At 33.2% G+C, this 21757-nt stretch overlaps 2 protein-coding genes and 1 pseudogene across 2 annotated transcripts; 1 reads left to right on the top strand and 2 right to left on the bottom strand.

The window, feature by feature from the left end:
• Window positions 1-1543: 1543 nt before the first annotated feature.
• LOC128214739 (uncharacterized) lies at window positions 1544-9633 on the bottom strand. The gene is made up of 7 exons (XM_052921366.1): window positions 9622-9633; window positions 9280-9380; window positions 8763-8829; window positions 8173-8493; window positions 7759-7801; window positions 7381-7491; window positions 1544-3402 (listed from the first exon to the last, which is right to left on the bottom strand). Exons 1-7 carry the CDS (start codon window positions 9631-9633, stop codon window positions 3005-3007), a joined length of 1053 nt encoding a protein of 350 aa, XP_052777326.1. The 3' UTR covers window positions 1544-3004.
• An 875-nt stretch (window positions 9634-10508) lies between these two features.
• LOC128214746 (uncharacterized) lies at window positions 10509-12290 on the top strand. The gene is made up of 2 exons (XM_052921378.1): window positions 10509-10609; window positions 10868-12290. The coding sequence occupies exons 1-2, from the start codon at window positions 10509-10511 to the stop codon at window positions 12288-12290; spliced, it is 1524 nt and encodes a 507-aa protein (XP_052777338.1).
• A 970-nt stretch (window positions 12291-13260) lies between these two features.
• Window positions 13261-15223, bottom strand: LOC128220303 (uncharacterized; annotated as a pseudogene).
• Between the last annotated feature and the right edge of the window lie 6534 nt (window positions 15224-21757).

The following is a 21757-nucleotide window of genomic DNA, read 5'->3' on the forward strand; positions in this document are numbered from 1 at the left end:
GACTGTATTGTTGTTAATTGTTTCATAGTTGATTCCATTTGCATAAAGGTACGCATTTATAGAGAAATTAATTTTCTTAGACATTGCATGAATTTGTTTTCTACAACAAAGTGGTATTGCAACTAGTCTTTCCTGGGAATGAATACGAAACTTTGTGGGAACGAATACGTTTTACTCGTAAAATCCAAGTTGTGCGTGCAAATATTTTCTTTTTGTAAAGTTTTTCTCAAAATCAAACATAATGTTTTCAGGGGGTCCAACGTTAGTTATTTTTGCGGTAATTTAAGTGAGGGAAATATTTGATGAGGAACAAACAACGGGTTTTGAAAGTTTTTTTGGTGTTTTTGGAGGCTATTTTGACCTGGTAAGTATGTTTATTTTACTTTACCGCAATATAAATAAGCCTTCCCGGAGGCCAGACGTGTAAACTTTTCTCGTTTTTTAACCTATGATCCTAGAGGCCTTAACAGAAAAGTAATTGAAAGTGTAAGTTAAACGAGTGCTTGTTTACGAAGTGAAAATAGAAAATTGCGTGACTTGAAAATATATTTCAGTCAAAGTGTACCATTCATGTACAGATTTCAGTTATTTCTTGATTGAGCTTTTGCATCTTTTTTTTCTTTCGACAGCGTGTGCACTTAACATGGGCACCATATGGCCAATTTCTGTATGTTTAAACACCTTTTATGTCTGGAGTGGAAGTTTTGTTCGATGCAGAATCAGAATAAGCGTACGTTAACATAAGTCTAATTCAGACACGAGCTGTAGGAAATGTTTATATTAAACCAAAATGCAATTTGTTACCCAATAAGACCGTCCCGTTTATTTGTTTTGCAAAATTACCTACTATTCTAGGAATTTATACATGTACTCATTAAATTATTACTCTTTATATCAATGTAGGAACTCTTGATGACACACAAACGTCCGAGTGAAAACAAGACTATGCTTAAGACTATGGTCCTCAAACTTGACATTGACAGAAGATGGAGTATGGGGTTACCGGGTCCAAGGTTAAGATCACAGTGAATGTGAACGCGAAACACTTGTCCGAGTGATAACTCGAAATGCCTGGACCTATGGTCATCAAATTTGACTTGGAGGTCACATTGACATTGACAAAGACCCTGCAGCCAGGAGGGTACATGATTATCTGCAAAAATCAGTCATCATCTCATCTGTAACTTCTATCCCCGATATACAAACTCAAATGAACATAGGCATCGAATGTGAAATGATAAATCAGCATGCATTTCGGTCCATTGAATATTTTATTCAATCATCTCTTGTTTTGATGCTGTTTTCATGTGCATCAAAGTTTTAACACCTTTACCCCAATAAACCTGTGAGGTTGCAAATACCTGAAAGAAAACTTGCCAACCCCAGAAAAGATAGAAGTGACTCGCTTGGACTTCATGAAAGCTTTTGTATGGTTTTAATTTAAATTAAATTATCGTCAAACGTTTAGCACTTAGAACAACTTTTGTTGCAAAGGAGGCAAATGAGAAGAAATAATATTCAGTTTCAATGTATTACACAGCAAGTTAATATAATGTTTGATTCAATCGTTACAACACATACAATGCAAATGTTTGCTTTGTACAATACAACATAACAAAATTACATTGTGTTTACCTAAGCACTTGTTTTTGTTATTATAACATAAATCGGTCAGTGCCAAACATGATACAAACAACAATATTGGAGCTGTCTGAATAGTATAGCGAAGAATACACAATAATAAAAAATGAATGCATCAGTGTCAAATACAATACAAACAACAATAATGGAGCTTTATAAATAATATAGCGAAGAATACACAATAATAATAAATGAATGCAAAAGTGTCAACTACAATGAAGCACAACAACATTGGAGCTGTCTAAATGATATAGCGAAGAATACACAATAATAATACATAAATGCAGAAGTGTCAACTACAATGAAGCACAACAACGTTGAAGCTGTCTAAATGATATAGCGAAGAATACACAATAATAATAAATAAATGCGGCAGTGTCAAATGCAATAAAAAACAACAACATTGGAGCTGTCTTAATAAAAAAGCGAAGAATACACAATAATTATAAATGAATGCATCAGTGTCAATAACAATGAAACACAAAAACATTGGAGCTGTCTAAATAATATAGCGAAGAATACACATTAATAATAAATGAATGCGGCAGTGTCAAATACAATGAGACACATCACATTGGAGCTGTCTAAATAATACAGCGAAGAATACACAATAATGATAAATGAATGCATCAGTGTCAAACACACTATAAACAACATCATTGAATATGCCAATTAAAGTAATATAGCGAAGAATACACAATAATAATAAATGAATGCGGCACTATCAAATACAATGAAACACATCACACTGGAGCTGTCTAAATAATATAGCGAAGAAAACACAATAATAATAAATGAATGCATCATTGTCAAACACAATATAAACTCTTGGATAATGTCTTGTTGATACAGCGAAAATTGAAAAATATTACTGAATGGATGACTCATTGTCAAACACAATTGTAAATCAAACTTTGGAGTTTTTAAAGACTGGCATTATACAGCAGGTGTAAATGATCCTTGATTCAAACGTTACAACACATAAAATGCAAATGTTGTTTTTTTGTAAAGAAACATAACAAAATTACATTATGGTTACATAAGCATTTGTTTATCTTATTATAAAATTAATCTGTCAGGGTCAAACACAGTACATTGGAGCTGTCTAAATAATATAGCGAAGAATACACAATAATGATAAAAGAAATGCTTAGTGTCAAATACAATGAAAAACTCGTGGATAATTTCTTGTTGATACAGCGAAGATTGAAAAATATTATTGAATGCATGAGCCTCTGTCAAACACAATTGTAAATCAAACTTTGGAGTTTTTATACAGAAAAAATATAATCCGTGCTGTCCGATTCAAACTATTTAGCTATGGAGAAGTGGAATGGGTTTCTATTTGAGCAGGAATTCGAATTTAAGACATGTCGTACGTGTAGTATGCAGTAAAACGGTCGTTAGAATCGTTATGAGCTAAATAGTTTGGGTCGCTGACAGATACAGATATCCTATCGTACAAGTGGAGCTTAAAAACCGCGGATATAGAAATTGTAAAAATAACATTGTCGGATTCTTTTATAGATTTTTGGCGTTGCATAAGCACACCAGTTGTTCCAAATTTGTGGGACAGCAGATTAAGGCTGTGACTGAAGGTTGCTGTTGTATTGTTCGTTCCTGTGGCATTAACAATCAGCGTTGAAGATACTATGTAGTAGCCTGGTCTTTCGATGAAGATTTCTCCCTCAAGCTCGAGATGAATGCATTTGTTTTCGGTGAATGTGCGGCTGTTTTTGTTCCATCGAAGTTTTGAATGACCTTTAAAGACAATATAATAAGTAATTTGGCATTAATATATTGTATTAAAGTTACACAAAGCATAATGCTTAAATATATATGTCGTGTGTGTGCGTGCGTGCGTGCGTGCGTGCGTGCGTGCGTGCGTGCGTGCGTGCGCATGTGCATGTGTATATATATATGTGTGTGTGTGTGTGTGTGTGCGTGCGTGCGTGCCCGTGTGCGTGCGTGCGTGCCCGTGTGCGTGTGTGTGTGTGCGTGCGCGCGTGCGCCTGTGCGTGTGCGTGTGTGTGTGTGTGTGTGTGTCATTCGGAACTCCTGAGCCATTTTTATTGAAAACAAAATCGGATGTATGCCGGTACATATGTATAAGTAGTTCGTTTTTTTAAATTAATATATCATTAATTAAACGTTGTGTATTAGCTTGTATTTGTAGATCTAAGTTTAAATTGATTGCCAGTGAAATGTATCATTGCAAACATATTTAAGATTCCCAAGAGTTAGTTTATTAAGTGTAATTGCTAAATCAAATTACTGCGCGATTAACTTGCAGCGAACTTAAACGTACCGTTTTCTTAGTAAGTAAACCGTCCATATCTATCCGAGGTTGTTTTCGATAAAAATGGGCGATGAGCTCCGAACGGTGTGTGTGTGCGTGTGTGCGTGCGTGCGTGCGTATGTGTGTTTTTAAGACGCCATCAGACTGTTTATTGACGTGGCTCCAATATAGAATATTGAAATATCTTGAAAGGTTGTTGGTAATGTGCACATAGAGGATGTAACGCTGGTTAAGGCTACTCTGGTTATAAAACGTGCACCAGCAAACATCACTGTCACACAGTACTTTCGTCTGATGTCCCTCAGACTGTTTTAAGGGCACCAGCGATAGGTTTATCTTTTCGTACTTAACGGGAGGGTGTCCTTTTATGTGATGTTCGGTCAAAACCTAAACCTTACATATTTGGTGTCCTACTGCCTCTGTAATGCCTATTTCAATTGGTCATAATGGCCTTATAGAGCTAATTGCATTCTGCAAGTAATTTGTTCTGAAATACTTGATAAATGTTTACGAATGACAAAGGAAAACCTAAAACTACGTTAAATTGTTTTTCTATTTAAGGACTTTGAACTGCGCCATTGCATACCATACCCCAATAAAATGCAACATGTCGAATTTTAATACTTATATTTACATTCATTTAAATCTACATTTTTGCTAAAATAAATTGATTATTCAAGAGCATTTTCTCTTTTCTTTCTCCCGTTGTTCTCAACGGTAGGTAAATTAGAACAGCTATCGTAACCTTATTGTATACGACAATGAATGCACAGATAAAATAGTGCCTTATTTATATGTTTATTTTCTTTCTTTTCAAGGTCAAGAATATTATGAATACGTATTATTGCATACAATGTGTGTTTTCGGTCCGTTATCGTGGTGTATTAAAACGCAAAAACCCGGGCGTTATCGGTAGAAAACGTGCATTATTCAGTAAATTCACGTGCCGTTAATGCCCGGTTTTTTGTTTTACATATGCGCTTTCAGGGCCCGCATCATAACAAAGAAGGTTGAGCGACCTGCTTTCTGACCGAAAGTTGGTCAACGATGCAAACTTTTCCACAAAAACATATTTTATAATATATAATGTAGCTGCATACAAATACCAAAACAGGAAATAAATCACAAAAGTCATATAACTTACATATTTTCTGCCGAGTTGTCTTTTCCTGGCAAGCTGATATGTTTACAAAATAGTTTTTTCTGCAGTTGTTTTGACTATTAAAAGCACTAAATTATGTCTAAAACGACTAACTCTTCCGAACTTATAGTTATTTCTGTCGATTTTATTCAGAACATACGACTTATATGGAAATGATTCCATTATGTCGTATGCAATGAACAAAGAAATTTCAAATATTTTTTCTCTGATGCTGTATTGCTGAAGATGCTGTACATTTTATCAAGAACATGTTTGCAAAATTTTCAGGCTTAAATTAGTTATCAAAAAAAATAATGGTTAAAGTAGGACTGAATAGGTAATTCATTGATTACCCAATAGGTATTGTGTGTAAATAATCCCAGTAATCCAGTCAATTTTCGAAAAAACAACCCTTTCAAAACGAACACTGCAAAAAAAAGCGTCGAAACAAAATGCAGCTGGTCGAGTTATGTTGCGGTGACATCACTCATGACGTCATACAAGCACCCGTTAAAGAGGTTATTTTGAACTAACTGTTTTCGCCTTTTTTAGACATTTAACAGCATTTTTAAACACAAAATATTCTTCAAATGTTCCATCCATCATGAAATTATCTACATTAAAATCAATCAAATTATCGTTGCTTATTTTGCTTTAACTGCTTTACTGCAGATTACAGTTTTGCATGTTGCTAATAATTGTACAACGTTTTCATTAAAAAAATAGTTCCGTAGTAAATATGCCCCGCCCCTTGGTATTATTGCGCCCAATGACAGGACAGAAGTATCGAACAAACGCACGCGATATCGATGGAAAATGCCATTGCACTTTATACAGAAATAAAGTGTAATTGAAAAACAACAACCATCGTTAAGGAATGAAGTGTGAATGTAAATATATAATTTTGAAGAGAATCCAACGCTCAAAATTATCGCTATTAATTAATTCACTCATCCCCTTTTTCACTTTTTTCACCGGCATCTACCGATACTATAGGACGTAACACGGATTCATTTTGACGGGGGGGGGGTTGTTGTACGAATATTAAAAAATGCGTCATAAAGAATATTTGCTAATTTAGATGGAATCGACGTCGTATTAAACCAGTTCGTGCAATCATCTCACTGTAGAACTACAACAAATAAACTGCTTTTTTATATAGTACCCTCACAGATTCACTAACTAAATGAAATGACTCTTTCCGCAAAGTCACAGGATGCATGCTTCCGCATAGCTCATGCAAACTGTACATTATGATTAAAACATTGCTCACGATTTTTATATAATATTGGTTTTATACTAAAGATACATAATTTGAGTACTTTCGTACATTTTGATTATTATTAGACATGTTTAATTGAGTTTGAAAAAAATTGCTCAGCGGAAAGGGTTACGAAGAGGGCACTTTCTTCACAGAAAAGACATTCAAAATTTACATTCGGATCAAATTGCACATGGTTGTAATTAATATTGTTAATATACATAAATAAATCATATGTGTTAATTTGTATTCTTGAAATTATAATTAAAAAAATATATGCTCTTTCATTTTGAGAATATCGTTGACGTGTTCATTTGACGTCTATATGTGTTTTAAGTAAAACTTTTAATGTAGTTGAGTATTCATTTAAGTTGATTGATTAAGTTTCATAACACATTACCCCAAAGTGTTTTAGTCGCTGTGTGCCATACACAAAAACGTGTAAAGAACGCATTAAATTTCAACAAAAAAACATTCACTTGGCCTTAGTAATTTATGATTATTACAGTGCATGTATTTAACGAATTCTATTAATTTTATGTTTAAACGCAATCAAACTCGGTGAAACATATATATATTTTTTAACGCACCAATTTTCATTTTTAAGGAAAGTCTTTGCTAGTTGTAAGTAGGGAAATCAAAATTGCAATATCTGGATTAACAGTCAAATGTGTATCAGTAGACCGCGAATCCGTAACTACTCTGTCCTTGTATGTCCGATTTATTTAAACAGTTACATATGCAATTTTTTTCAGAATACTAGCTTTCTCTTCCCTGGGTCTTTTTGAGATATTGGATATTGAACATAAATACATGCAATATAATAAACAGGTCAGAAGCTGTACTTTCCCGGCAACCACAATCAATAGGATGCAAGTTCCAATACGGCTATGTACATTCTTTTTAAATAATACATAAAATTATTATATCTTTCATTATGCTGTCTTCATTATTATTTTATATCACATCATATGATCATTTAATTATAATATCGGAATTAGACTCTCACTGAAACGTTGTTGACGGTGTTATGATTACCTTGGACTATATCACTTGGTACGCTATCTACCACTCCAACCAGCTTAGCTGTAGGCGTTTTTAGCCCCTGCCACTCACAGTCGGTGATAAACGATTCTCCGACCAAATGACCTGTATAAAGGTATTCATAAAACAATTAATTTATTAAAATTAATGTAATTTAAAATTTTGTGCATGCAAATGATATATTTTAATTAAATTGATAAGGTTTGTTATATGTGCAGTACATTTGAAATTCAAATAATTAAAATGAACGTATTCAAACATAAAAAACAAATGGGGTGCCAAACTACATTTGTTTTAAATCTTTTAAGTTGTTCTCATTTATCATTTTAGTTAGATTCTCATTCGACCTCTAAACGTCAATGCATATCTTACTCGGATTTGCTTGTCTGTTTTCGGCAAATTGTTTTGTCATCTCCTGAGAAAAAAGCAAACATTATAAACACCATTTAGACATATGCACGGCGAACATTTCTTGTTAATCTTCTTTTTAAAGGCAAATTTTAACCACGAAAAGGAATGTTGCATTAGTTTAAAATATTTGTAAGCACTTTTAACTTCTCACAACAGATATAAAATTAAATCGATGTTTTATTTTGAGAAATTCCAAAATGAATGGAAATGATTGGCTGGTTTTGAAGTGCTTTGTCATCTACTGAGAAATGAAATCATGAACCGATTTTGTAAATCTTGTATAACTTGCTTAAGTAAGGTTAGTTGATAGTAAGAAAATGCATATAAAGTAATTAAACTTCTTTTTAAAGGCAAAACCATGAAAAGGCTCATTACGTTTTGAATGCGGCGCTCCATAACTTCACGAATGGGATCACAGCATACCGACTCGTTATACATTTGTCCTCGTGCATCAATGACGTTTCCTAAGTCATTGTAAGGGTACGGTTGCGAGACATTATTGCATATCAAACAGTGCATGCTGCTCTCCAATGGCGGCGGTTCCATAATGATTCTCCACGATAGAGCCAAGATGAGCAAAAGGAGTAACTGAACAATTGTCAGTATGAATAATCCAACAGCTACATGTCGTAATATTTTTCCTTCAAACGTTAACTCAAGACCCATCTTTTTGAATGCAGGTGGTTCCCATGGTATCTATTTTCCAAATGTAAAGATATATTAAACTTATAATCAAGTACGCTCAACTTATATGTATCATACTGTATTTGAATCCAAATACATCACTAAGCCAATAAACCAAACCATTAATTATGATACCAATAATGCAAACAAATTAGAGCAAATACAACGGTTATATATTGATTTTATAAAATGTTTTAAACATATCTACTCATAATAATTTAATCATATACTTATATGATAAATTACAACTGCCTTTACGTTTTTTTTACTGGGATACGCACCGGCACACTTTGTCTTGCAGGGTTACGGTGTTGTTCGAGGAATGTCCACTTTGAAATCAAACCAAATGCTAAAAAGAGCATTAATGGATTCAATTTTTGATCACAAGAAACGTCATATCTCCAGCGTAATATTTGCGTGCGCTAATCATGTCCGTTTTACCATATGGCGCTTATTGTTCTGTATATTTATTGATATATCAGTAACAGAACAAGCTAAGTAGCTTGTGTTAAGACTTATTTTAAACATTTATAGTTAAGACGAACAAATCATGTTAAAACATATATTCTATTCGCTTTCATTTACTACGAGTTTAGATATCGTTTTTTCCAAGTTAGATATTGGATAGTAATGTTTATTTTTATTAAAAAATGGGACGCGACATAGTTAACGTTTACTAGAGACAAACCCTGATCTCTAGTGTTGGGAAGTTGGATAGCTATATACGGTGGACTAATAAACGTATAAATAAGTACGCGTGATTTGGTTGTACATTTCTATTAAAGTTTTAAATACTTAGATGATATGTTTTCCCCTCCCATTCCCTTTTCTGGGCTTGGGATCGGCAGACCTTTTGTAGCAGAGAAACGTTGTTCTTTTATTTCGAATGCATCAACATGCTGCAAAGAGCATGAATGGTTTTATGTTTGTAATAACTATGAACAGCGACAAGCAGAAATATGTCGTATATTTAATTTTGGAGTTGCAAGGTTTTAGGCAAAATGTAAATAAATTAAAAAGAGAAGACGATTACTTTAGAAATAACCTAGTAAGACCCTTTAATATGCTACACCATGAACGGCGGCTTTCTATTTTTGAGTCACAGAAAACGTTATTTTTTCCAGCGAATACTTCTTATACGCCCGTCTTCATCGTTTGACCGTATGGCGACTATTTGATTTATTATTTAAATATATATGTGGAAAGAAATACATCTATAAAAAACGTAGTAAACATTTACAGTTGAAGCAAGCAATACATTTAAAATCATATGTTCTAATCTATCATCTTTATCTAGTTTTGTAAGCGTTTTCATGTAAGATATGAATTGTTTTGCTTTATTTTAGTTAAAACAACAATGGCCCCAGAAAATGGTATTCCATATGTTGTTGACTGTTTGATATCATTTTTGTCATTAGAAAAAAGTCTATTTCGCACTCAATATTTAAAGGTGTGTGCAAGTGTTTTTTAAAAGAGAACAATAATAATAATAATAATAATGATAATTATCATCATCATCATCATCATCATCATCATCATCATCATCATCATCGATAAACACGTAGCAATAATAATATGCACTAGTCAATAGTAAATAAATACAAACCTAATGCACCAGAAACTTGGAAATATCAACAAGTGTAAATTCTAATTGGCCAAAACTTACTGTTAAGTGCAGGCTGAAAGAGTTATTCTTAGCATCGTGATATCCCTGATTAAAAAAATGCTAGCAACAGACAATTTCATAAAATCTTGAAAATATCAATTGGCTAAGAAACGTGTCTTCATTCAACACCAAAACCATTATAATATCAACATGATAATATCAAATTTATAATAGGACACCACAGACTACGAATAGAAACGGGTAATGGGGGACTTTAGTCGGTTATCTGCCCTTGTCAAACAGGTGCTCGTTTGGTGGCGCTGTTGTCGAATAGGTCCCTAGTTTACTTCCGTATTACAGATCGATAACAGTGGTGATAAAATTCCGATAAAATTTGTAAATATTCAATTGATATCGCAACATGGCTTCAAATTTTTGCACCTTATCATTAGGCCAGCTTAAAACGGAGCAAAGGCGACGCAATGCAAAGTTGACTGGACGGAAGAAGGAATTAATCGAAAGGTAAACTTGTCAAAATGTAGCCCGAGGACAACTAGTTGTTAAATCGATATCTTGATAATTTAAGTTGTTTAACAAATGATTTTATCATTTTAGTAATGTTAATAAAGCTTTGAAATGTGAACACTTTTGTGTTTTTATTGCAATGACTTTTAGCTGATTATATGCTCGTGTTTACATGTATTTTACGACAAAATACAGTGGGTGGGGAAATTTTTAACACAAAATATGGTATCACAAGTTAATTTCGTATCTTTCCAGACTGGAGGCATATGACAGAAACCAGAATTTCAACAGGGAAGAAGATCTTCTACCAGAATTCAACATGAGCCTGCCCAAGACTAGTGGATACAGAGATGTAAATTCAGATGCTAAAATGGCACCAATAACAATGGAGAAGGCCATCGAATACATGGACCAGTACCGGGTGGAGTTTGATGCGAAGGTAAAAGACCTGTACGACGACAAGTTTCTTCTATACATGCGACTGTTTTCGGCACCATCTCTGGACTTTGTTCGTGGGACATGTAAAGCAGAAATGAGGAAGAAGGTTAATTATGTTGTAGACATTTCTTTACACAAGAATGGATATATTCATGAAGCACAGTGTGAATGTGGTGCAGGAGAAGGCCCATTTGGACATTGCAAACATATTAGAACTATGATATATGCATGTTGTAAATTTGTTAAAGATGGAGAATTTAAAGTTGAGACAACATGCACAGAAAAATTGCAGTCATTTCACAAAGCAAAAAAGCATACTGGTTCCCCCCTTAAGGCTCGAGATTTAAACTTGGGCGGTGCAGATATTTGTGACATTAAAGATTTTGACCCTCGGCCACAAAAATTCCGTAAAGTTGATGGATATCAAGACTATTTTCACAATATTTGTATGAATTTTAGGGGTATATCAAAGACACCAATTTTTCAGACATTCAGCCCAGCCAATATTCGTGCAATTTCCAATGACCATGATTATTTTGAAGTATCTCATGAAGACAATTTCCTGGAACAATGTAAAATAACCAAACTAAGTGACAAGGACAGGGATGACATTGAAATGTATACTAGGGGACAAAACAAGAACGACCGATGGTTTGAAGAACGAGAGAAAAGAATTCAGTCATCTAATTTTCACCGTGTGTGTACCGCAACAGAAAGAACCGACTTACATGACTTGGCAAAGTCCTTTGTTCGGGGAAAAGGATTAAAACCTACAGAAGCAATGCGCCATGGAATTCAGTATGAAAAGGACGCCATCCATCAATATGAAAGCAAAAATAATGTCAAAGTAAAACCATGTGGGATATTTGTATCAAAAAACCTTCCGTTTTTAGGTGCATCACCCGATGGCATTGTAGATGAAAACCTACTTATTGAAGTTAAGTGCCCCTTCAGTGCTAAACACAAAAAGATATCACCAGTCACCGTGCCATACTTGAAAGAGACAAATGGAAATCTGACTTTGAGTACTAAGCATCCATATTATTTTCAAATTCAGGGTCAGCTGTTCTGTGCAGAAAGACAATTTTGTGACTTGGTAATATACACCTTGAGTGATATTTTGTTCACTAGAATTGATCGGAATGAGAACTTTATTGCACACATGATATGCAAGCTTGACCAGTTCAATACTTCACATTTCAGAGCCGCAATTCTTGAAAAGTACTTTTATAAAACTTAAGTGTTTTGAACTGTTTTATAACAACTTAAAGCTGCACCCTCACAGATGTACAGTTTTGAAATATATTTATTTCTTTTATCTTAGAATAAGTCTTATAAGATAGTTCACAATAGAATGTATCTCTATCTCATTTATTTGGAATAAATTTCAGTTTTTTAAAGTTTTAGTTTGAGAGTGCAGCTTTAACTCTGACTTTGTTGATTGAAAACTATTTGTGAACAATGTATCATTGTGAAACACTTGTTTCCATTTATTAGCTGTATATATGTATAAGGTCTTAGTTGAATGTAAAATAAAAATGGTTCAATGTTTTATTTGTATTATTTTTTATCTGGTTTATCAAATAGAAAGGACTGGTGTCTTTATACAGTAACACGTGAAAGGTAGCAGATGGGTCGAGTATAAAGATGATAAGAGTATTATGCTTCGACTGGTGTTTGAATGTAAATAAATGAAAATCAATGTTACATATAAATCCCAAATTTTATTATCACTAATGTGCAAGTAGTGCACACCTGCCACAGATTGTTTAAATACTTTGACCTCATGTCATATCCAATGATTTTTAAAAAAACTGCGGCTTCAACATAAGAATACATAAGAAGCATAAGCTCTGATGAGCTTTTGAGCGACAAACGGATTCATGTTTGCTTTAATGAATACCATGCACAAGACACACGTGATTAAGAACCATTTATCGTGTGAAAACCAGTACTATTATCAGCGGAGTCGATATTCTCACCTGACGGCCACCTAATACCAGAGACATGTGACTGTGTCTATTTTATAAAACCTTGTTGGCATAAGTAACACATTAAAGAAAACATCAGCATATTTAAATATTTATTTACAAAAAAACACAACATAAACAGGAAATGTTAAAGCACCACTCTTACTCCCAAATAAGATTAATAGACCAAAAAGGTTGAATAAATGTTGAAAACTATGGTTCTTTTGAAGGATCTTTTGATCTTGCTATCACTTATTAATACTTTTTATAAATGCATTATATAATAAGAAGTAAAAGCTTTATCACTCATTTTTTTTGTTATACGTGTGTAAGTTCTGATTTTGAATGAGAGTGTTGCTTTAATATAAAGGTGAAAATATTTTTGTAAGTTCAGGCATATGAGGGCACAATGCCATTTCTGAAATTACACAGCATAAAACACACAAAAATTATTTCAGATGAGAGTTTGGTTTCTGTTGCTATCATGGGCTCTGTCAGTATCTTGTATGTTTTCGCCAGTCCAATAATCCTCTCTACATGTACCCGTTTACTTGCAATTTTCCGATCTCTTATCACAGTTTCATTGGACATTCTATTTTTTTTTCTTAAAGAATGTTGGAATGTTAATAAATACATCATGCGGCGCAAAAATGTCCTGTACATTAAAACCTTTGTCGGCCATAATACTGTCTTTTTTATCGCACATCTTAGCTAATGAGCTACGCTCCACAATCTGCCTGTCACTTGTTGAGCCTCCGTATGAAGGTGACACATATGAAACCAAACCCCCTGGTGAAGTTCCTATCAGTACTTTAACAGTGTTCCTGTTTTTATATGTTGAAAACGTGGCTTGCTGTGCGGTTGGGTTTTTAGGTTTTTTAATTGGACATTCTGTTCCATCTACTATAACACGTGTGTTTGGGTAGTTTCTTTTGAAACTGCTTGGAGCAAAGTGCTTAACAAGTTCTTGGCTCGGCCAGATGTTGAGTTCCCTCCACTGTCTCTCCATGAAGAGAACCCATGTAATGAATATGTTTGAAATTACACTTTCAGCAACACTGAACATTCTAGACAGTTCAAAGCTTGTTGTGTGTCGCCTAAGTTTCATTAACACAATTAAAAATTGGTCAGGCACAGTCACACTAATAACAGAGTGATATATATAGTTCAGATGATATGCTGCTGGTCCAAGTGTACTCAAAACAAACATAAATTTCAAATAATTTTCAAGTCCAGTATAAAAATGAACTGCTGCTGAATCATGTTCAAAGTTATAAATAGAAAATGCTGGTTGTTTTGGTGTCTGAACCACAGCATCTACATATGAAGGTATCCCTTGCACATCAGTTTCAACTTCAGATACAGTTTCAGTGTCCATTGGAATTACTTCCTCAACTGCCCCAACATCCAAATCATCTGAAACAATTTCTAACTTCTGAGCAATAAACTCTGGCTGTGGCTCTTCACTGATATTCGAAATGTCGTGGAATAGCTTCCTCTTTCTAGCATCTCGAGAGAGACATCTGTCCTTGCGTGCCCTCTTCTTCTGCAATGTGTCTTGGCATGTCCAAGAAAACACACTTGGAACGGCGGTTTTTCGGAGAGCCTTTTTCTGTCGTTCGACCCCTGAAATGTAAAAAAGAAATAGAAATATTAAATATCAAAATCATAATCACCATTTATGATTAAAAAAATAGTTATGATTTCTAAGTAAGTCTTGCACAGGTGGGGTTTGGGTGGGGGTTTTGCACAAGTTTATTGTTTTAACCCCCCCCCCACCCACATTACAGGAGGATAAAAGGGGTAATGAGAAAACAGGGAGAGGGGGTTGCAGAGTCACTACATAATCTGACAAAATTCTGGTATGCGGAAAATAACTGAGAGCCATTAAGAACAGATTCGAAAGATACACATACGGACTGCACTGTACATTTACTGATTTAGTTCCTTGACATGTATATTGTATATATGGCCCGTGCGCAAATTAGGGCTGCTATTTCTTATTTGCATTGAAATCTTTTATATTTATAATGAATTAAAACATATACAAACGCATTATTCTCACCAGAATACGTCTCAGAGTGGTAATCATCTCCCGTGAAATGATTCTCACAGATATACGAGTACTTCGTAGGTGACCACATTTCGAACTTCGATTTTCCCCTTTTAATTGCGTGCACCCATGCATCTCGTCGGGCTTTGTCCTTCGGAAACCTATGACGTCCTTTTCGTGAACAAAATGGTACAACACAAGTTGTTTCAGGCATGATTAATCACTTTCAATGTATAACTGTCAAACGCTTGGGTAAACAACAATGGCGTGGATGAATTGATAAGATCCGAGGATACCCGGATAAAGGACCTACTCGACAGCAGCGCCACCTATAGTGGGATTTGGGGCAGATAACCCGCTAAAGTCGCTAATTGAAATAGAATACCAGACCTTAAACAAAGTAGGGGATTAATTCCATTTTTGATTACGAACCTTAGCAGTATATAAAACCATATTTTAACAGACATCCCAAAACTCGCAAACTTGAACTGCTGGTAAACACAACCAATAAAAAAGCAAATTTTGAATATTCGTAAAATGATATTTGTTATTCTTATTTCTTTAAAACAATCATTACTATTGCATTATATTAGTTAAAATTGTATCATTGTACTTAACCAATTGTGTAATTCGTACATACATAATTTGATATTGTAACACTGTTTGAATCGAATGATCCATGTGCCATATGCATTCATACTTATGTTTAACAGGACTATCTAGTCTTTAAATATTTGATTAACTTAAATGTATGTTCTGTCTTTGTATACTCAATTTGAGACGCTGAATTATATTATTTACATCAATTTCTTCGATTGTTTCATGTTGTAAATAAATTAGAGTGAGTAAATGCATTGACTTTACTTGACTTGTAAAGTATAACAGTATTGATCAATTTTAGATAAAATGCTCATATGCTGTTAAAGTTGTCACTATGCAAGTCATTGTGTAAATTTAATTTCGATTTAAAGCTCCATAAAAGAATTTAGCGTTTTTGTTTAAATGAGACATTTAGATAATTATTTTTGAATAATATTCGTTCAAGAAGTGATGCATAATCAGCCTTTATCGTAATTCGTTAGAGATCGTTTTTCATATAGGGTGTTTTATTATTGATCAAATGTTAGATATTCAAATATTCCCCGAAACGAAGTTCATGTTATCAAATGAGTGGACTATCCTTACTCTCAAATTGAAGATATATTCGATGCATAATATTCTCTATTCATGCTATAATATATATACTTTTATTATTGCAGTGAATATTTAAGATGTTCAAGATGATACAAAATTTGAGGTCAGTATGTCCTTACTGAGGTTGCGATGTAAGGAACACATTCGTAATGGTGCCGTTGTCCGTTCGCTCGTGTATCTGTTTTCCGAAAGATAACGAATAAGGCCATGACTCTTAATTTTACAAGAAGGTTTTGCAAAGGATATGGAACGTAGATTGCCGCATTTTATGTTGCGTCCAAAGGTAAAAGCTGTATGGTTCATTATCGTAATAAATCATGATCCGATTAATAGCTCAAAGACGATTGAGAACTGTTTACTCAAAATCCATCGGGCATGACACTACGATACCCCTATTGACGTTGAAGTTAAATGTTGTTTAATAATCAAACATAATCCGTTAAAAAAACAAAAACACTGAGCACCGGTTGTTCAAATATCACAGGAAAGTTGATTGTGCAGTCATATAGGTAATCACAGTGACTTCTTTCAACAATATGGTTTCTGACCATGAACAAAATGTGACAATGTCCTCCAATTTCAATGGAAGGTAAGTCATGACCAAATTATTATCCCTATTGTTTTGACGCCAGTTTATGTTCAAGGCCAGAATGATTGTTTGCAATAAAAAGGGTCTCGACCAATAACTAGAAACAAAAAGTCCCCCATTTTTACAAATTAATTAAACAAGATCAATAAATGACACATATTGCATTTAAATAACCTTTAAACTATCAATATCGGCTTAAACTTCAATAAAAGCTTGTTGATGTTCAATTATGTGCTAATGTTTTTTTTTATCAACTTTCTTATTAACGTACTTGAATATACTAGTTTCATGTTTCATGTTCATGAATTAATGAATCCATCCATGAACGGATGGATGGATGGATGGATGGATTGACAGATTAATGTCGACATAAAAATAAATAATAAACATGCCATTTTAACAATTGTAAAACAATATATATGAATTAATAAAGCCATGTCAATCATCACTATATGTTAAGGATAAAACACATACTAAGTTAAACAGAACTGTTGTGGTCCTAAGAAATATGAAAGTTTTATTAAGTATATCAAAATGGCACATACATATAATGATGTTATAAGATAACTCTAGTAATGTGTATTGTGCGAGTAGTACATGCAGTTAAAATTTAGCTAATAACTCTCTAAATTTGTATATTATGATTGTAAAATCTAGCATTGTTTGCTACTAATGATTCATTGTCCAAACCCTTTTAAAACGCGTATGTTTTCTCATATCACGAATACCAAATGTGACGTTCCTTGTACAGTGTGAAATAGATTGATTAGATTGTGAAAATACATCATTTATATTTAAATGGTAAATGAAGTAAGCTATATATTACAACTGTGTTTGCATTATTTAAATGTTATAAACGTTGATAAAGTGTTAGGGTTCAACAGTTAGATACTAAAAGCGCCTTATAAGAACTTCTTATATCATAGATGTATTTAACAAAATTGTTTACAAATGCTTAAAAGGATTTATGATTTGCACAATGTGTATACCACGTGATAAATTGCGTCATATCTGCTCCTTCGAAAGGCAATATTTGCTTCGAATAAAGACTTTACACAAATATTTTTAACGTAATTAATCACGTGGTATACTTGTACACACACTGTTGTACCATATTGACGTATCTTTTTAAACTACTTTGTTATTTGAATTTCAATACTGTTAATTATAATTATATAAGTTACACAGTTTGGGAAATGAACAATTACAAATGGTTCGCTTAGTAATGTATTTCCTGAAATCGTTGAATACAGTGTGTTTTATATGAATACTAGTGACAGATCCTAGAAATATTTGATTGCATTAAAGCATCTGCTGATGAGACCTAAATAACCAATACATAAAAAATACAATAAAAATTTTGCTATGTACATAACAATTCAGTCAGGACATGTGAAATAAACTTAAAAAGCGTCTCTCTCTCTCTCTCTCTCTCTCTCTCTCTCTCTCTCTCTATATATATATATATATATATATATATATATTACTATATTATATATATATATATATTACTATATTATATATATATATTATATATATATTTATTTATTTCGGAGATAAATAAAATCTAATTACATTTAAGTAATTAAAATGATATATCATTGTACTTACATTGTTTGATTTCGTTTATTATTTAACGTAGTGGCTCTATTCGAAATCCCATCGAACACATTTTGACGATTTATCATTTTATTAAAAAACTTTATTAAACATAATTGTTTAAAGTTTTGTTTTATTCAAACCGTGCTTATATAGTGTGTTCAATGTTAAGTGTGGATTAAAAAATGGACATTCAAAATACCCGGATCAGAATATTATGTTAACAATTTAACATTATTCTTTATTTTTGTTATTCAAATTTTAGCATTTCTTATATGAAATTACTTCGGTTAAATTAAATATACAATAATCAAACCTCAATTAACTTCCCTCCTTTCTCCGTGAACGGTAAACGCAATCTAATTCGAACTCGCTTGAAACACCGATGATGTCAGAATTTCCAAGTGCGCGTGGGTTTTGTTGTTCCGAGTTATTATGCGACTAATTATTTTTAGTGTGGATTAACAAATTCCAAATACCCGGATCAGTATATTATGATAATGAACACCGAGTTATCATGTGACTAGTATTTTTTTTTAAATGCATGTCGTTCGGTGGCATGTCATTTTCTTATCCATTTTTTGTCGATGGCCTCGTCATTATCAAAACAATCTTTATATCTGTTTATCTAGGTTATCTAGGTTATTACGCAATACACGCTCATAAAAAGCGCCGACCATCGTTATGATCCGTGACATAACCGAAGAGTACGTAAAAAAACATATACATGTACTCATACGAGAAACATCTATTTATGAGAGACCATGTGGGACTTTGGTGGCTTTAAAACTGTGCCGGAAAAATTACGATATCACCGTTCATAAGACTACCTTGTGATTTCGGAAAATCGTGCCTGCTTTGACACAAAAAAAAATGTTTTTAATATTGCAATGTCTTGCCTATTGATATGAATACGCGTGATTCTTCAAATTACAGTGCCCGCCAGACTGAGTGAGATACATGGGTATCCGGTGTTATACCCAAGCTTCTGTGAAGATGACTCTTTAATTTCTGTTTAACATATTCGATTATAGGCACCGATACATGGGATTTTACTACCCTGCGTTTAAACGAAACTGTTAATACAATTTTCTCAGCGCAGTGCCATTCAAGAGAGCTACTGGTACCCTTTTTTAAACGTATTTCGGCACATTGTGGCCTTTTCATACATGGACTGAATCTGGAAAAGCCCCACGTAGTCCATATATAGTGGAAGAGTTCAAAATTGTCAACAATTGTCGTGACGCTAGATTTAATCTCACTAAAAGCGTTTCCTCAATACACACGTCGCACGAGGAAGCACATCTGGTATCGGATCAAAAGAATATACATTTCGTGTAAGGTTAGAATCACATTCAAACCACACACTTTCATTTTCGCTCTCATGAAAACTAGCCTTTTTTTCTCTGATAATTTTGCTGCATTACCAAACGTTTAACGAGCTAATGTGATTTTTTTAGTTGTTCTTTTTGTTGAGTAAATATTCTTATAACTGATTTGTAAATATACTGTGCTAAATTTGTAGTATTAGGTCATGTAAGTAGGTACCAAGTAACATTGCTATATGATATTTGTTCAAAATGAAATTATGGTCCTTACCTTTTGTTATTATCATTAAACAGTATGACTAGCTTACCACAGCCTTATTCAATTGAAGTCATCTGATAGCTACTAAACAATAATAAACATAGCATCTTTATGCACAATTGTTTTTTTTAAAGTGTTTGCATGTATTGCAATATGTTTAAGGTAAAATAATATATATAAATGTTGAAAATATTGCATTAACTATAAATACGTTTCATATTGTCAGCGTCATGTTTTATATCGCTAGTGCCATTGAACATTCTATGCTTCATCGGTTTTAACTGCGATATGTGTATTTTCAATATTTATATGGAAACCTACAGAAAAAAGCACAGAAGTCGAAATTTGAAACATAAAACCCGTTTCACAACAACACTTCCGTAGTGAACATCTGAATATTAAATGCATTGTTTTTTCAAAGTAGTTATATTTTATACATTAACTCCATATTCACAAAAAACGATGTCCGAGAAAATTTATAAAAAAGTACGCGTACACACACAACCGTAAGAAAATACGCATGTCTTCTTTGTAAATGGCTACTGAACAATAATTAACATAGCATCTTTATGCACAATTGGTTTTTTATTGTGTTTGCATGTATTGCAATATGTTTAAGGTAAAATACTTTCTGAGACAATTCTTTGGAAAGTGTTTTCAATATAATATGTATAGCCAATTCTAAAATCAATGCCATGGATAATGTGTTTCAATGTATTTTAGTAAAAATGCTTTTAATAGTATAAAAGGCCATCGGATGATTCCGTTAAAATGTTATCTTGCTTGTTATGAAGTTATTTTGAGTTATTTCATAGTTTTTCGACATACATGTAAAACAACAAAACATTTAAAGCATGAAGTGAACATTATAATTTTTTCACTTACGGATTCCAGTATTGCTGTTTTTGAAACAAACGCACGAGAATTGTTTATGCAATCACACAGTTGGAAATCAATATAAACCCTTAAAGGCCCATAATTTTGATACACTCAATTATTAAATATATCTAAAAAATGGAAAACATATTAATATGATACGTTGTAAAGATAGTCATAAAAATCAAAACAAAAGCTAAAACACATTGCGCTGGCAGTAGGGATCAAACTGGGTTTTTATAGGGCTGCAGACGAGGCTGAATCTCTACGACACAGTGATTTATGATTTATTATATGCTTACATGAAACCTACAAACACAATTTTTAACTTTGAAAGAACTTGTAAACATCCGAGCGAAATATATGTACTGCTGTATACATATTATGTATAGCTAACGGTTCATATTCGGATAGCCTTTTCGTGCAGTAATGAGCCCATTGAAATGAAATTGAAAGACTCTATATCATCAAGAGAGAAATAAACACTTTTCCTTTTTCGATAACATTTAGCAAAACTAAAACGGATGTAAAAACCAGACAACATTGGTAGAACAAATGCGAAAAATTACTACCCAAATATTTTCTTGACGTAATCTTTCTCTTCGTCGTCCTCAACGATGAGTTTAAGTTCCTGCCAAAGTTTATTATAAGTCGTAAATTGTTATTTCCAATATATAAGAACTAAGTTATAGGTTCTTATTTAAAAGTTTTGTTAAAACATAAAACTTGTGCCATCACATGAGTGATATGGGCCCCAAATGAAAGGAGATTTAAAAAATGGTTGCTATTTGAAGGCATGTTATTAAATATATACACAAGAGTATATCTGTCAATCGTCA

Source organism: Mya arenaria, chromosome 2 (genome assembly GCF_026914265.1).
Source record: "Mya arenaria isolate MELC-2E11 chromosome 2, ASM2691426v1".
Lineage (NCBI taxonomy): Eukaryota > Metazoa > Mollusca > Bivalvia > Myida > Myidae > Mya > Mya arenaria.

What these genes read in the sequence shown, in the direction of transcription:
- LOC128214739 (XM_052921366.1), bottom strand. An exon ending in TGGAGCGCCGCATTCAAAAC is followed by an intron (nt 7,802 to 8,172) that starts GTAATGAGCCTT and finishes CTTTTTTCTCAG; the next exon opens with GAGATGACAAAACAATTTGC. An exon ending in AAACAGACAAGCAAATCCGA is followed by an intron (nt 7,492 to 7,758) that starts GTAAGATATGCA and finishes ACCTTTATACAG; the next exon opens with GTCATTTGGTCGGAGAATCG.
- LOC128214746 (XM_052921378.1), top strand. Translation starts at nt 10,509, where the DNA reads ATGGCTTCAAATTTTTGCACCTTATCATTAGGCCAGCTTAAAACGGAG. An exon ending in AAGAAGGAATTAATCGAAAG is followed by an intron (nt 10,610 to 10,867) that starts GTAAACTTGTCA and finishes GTATCTTTCCAG; the next exon opens with ACTGGAGGCATATGACAGAA.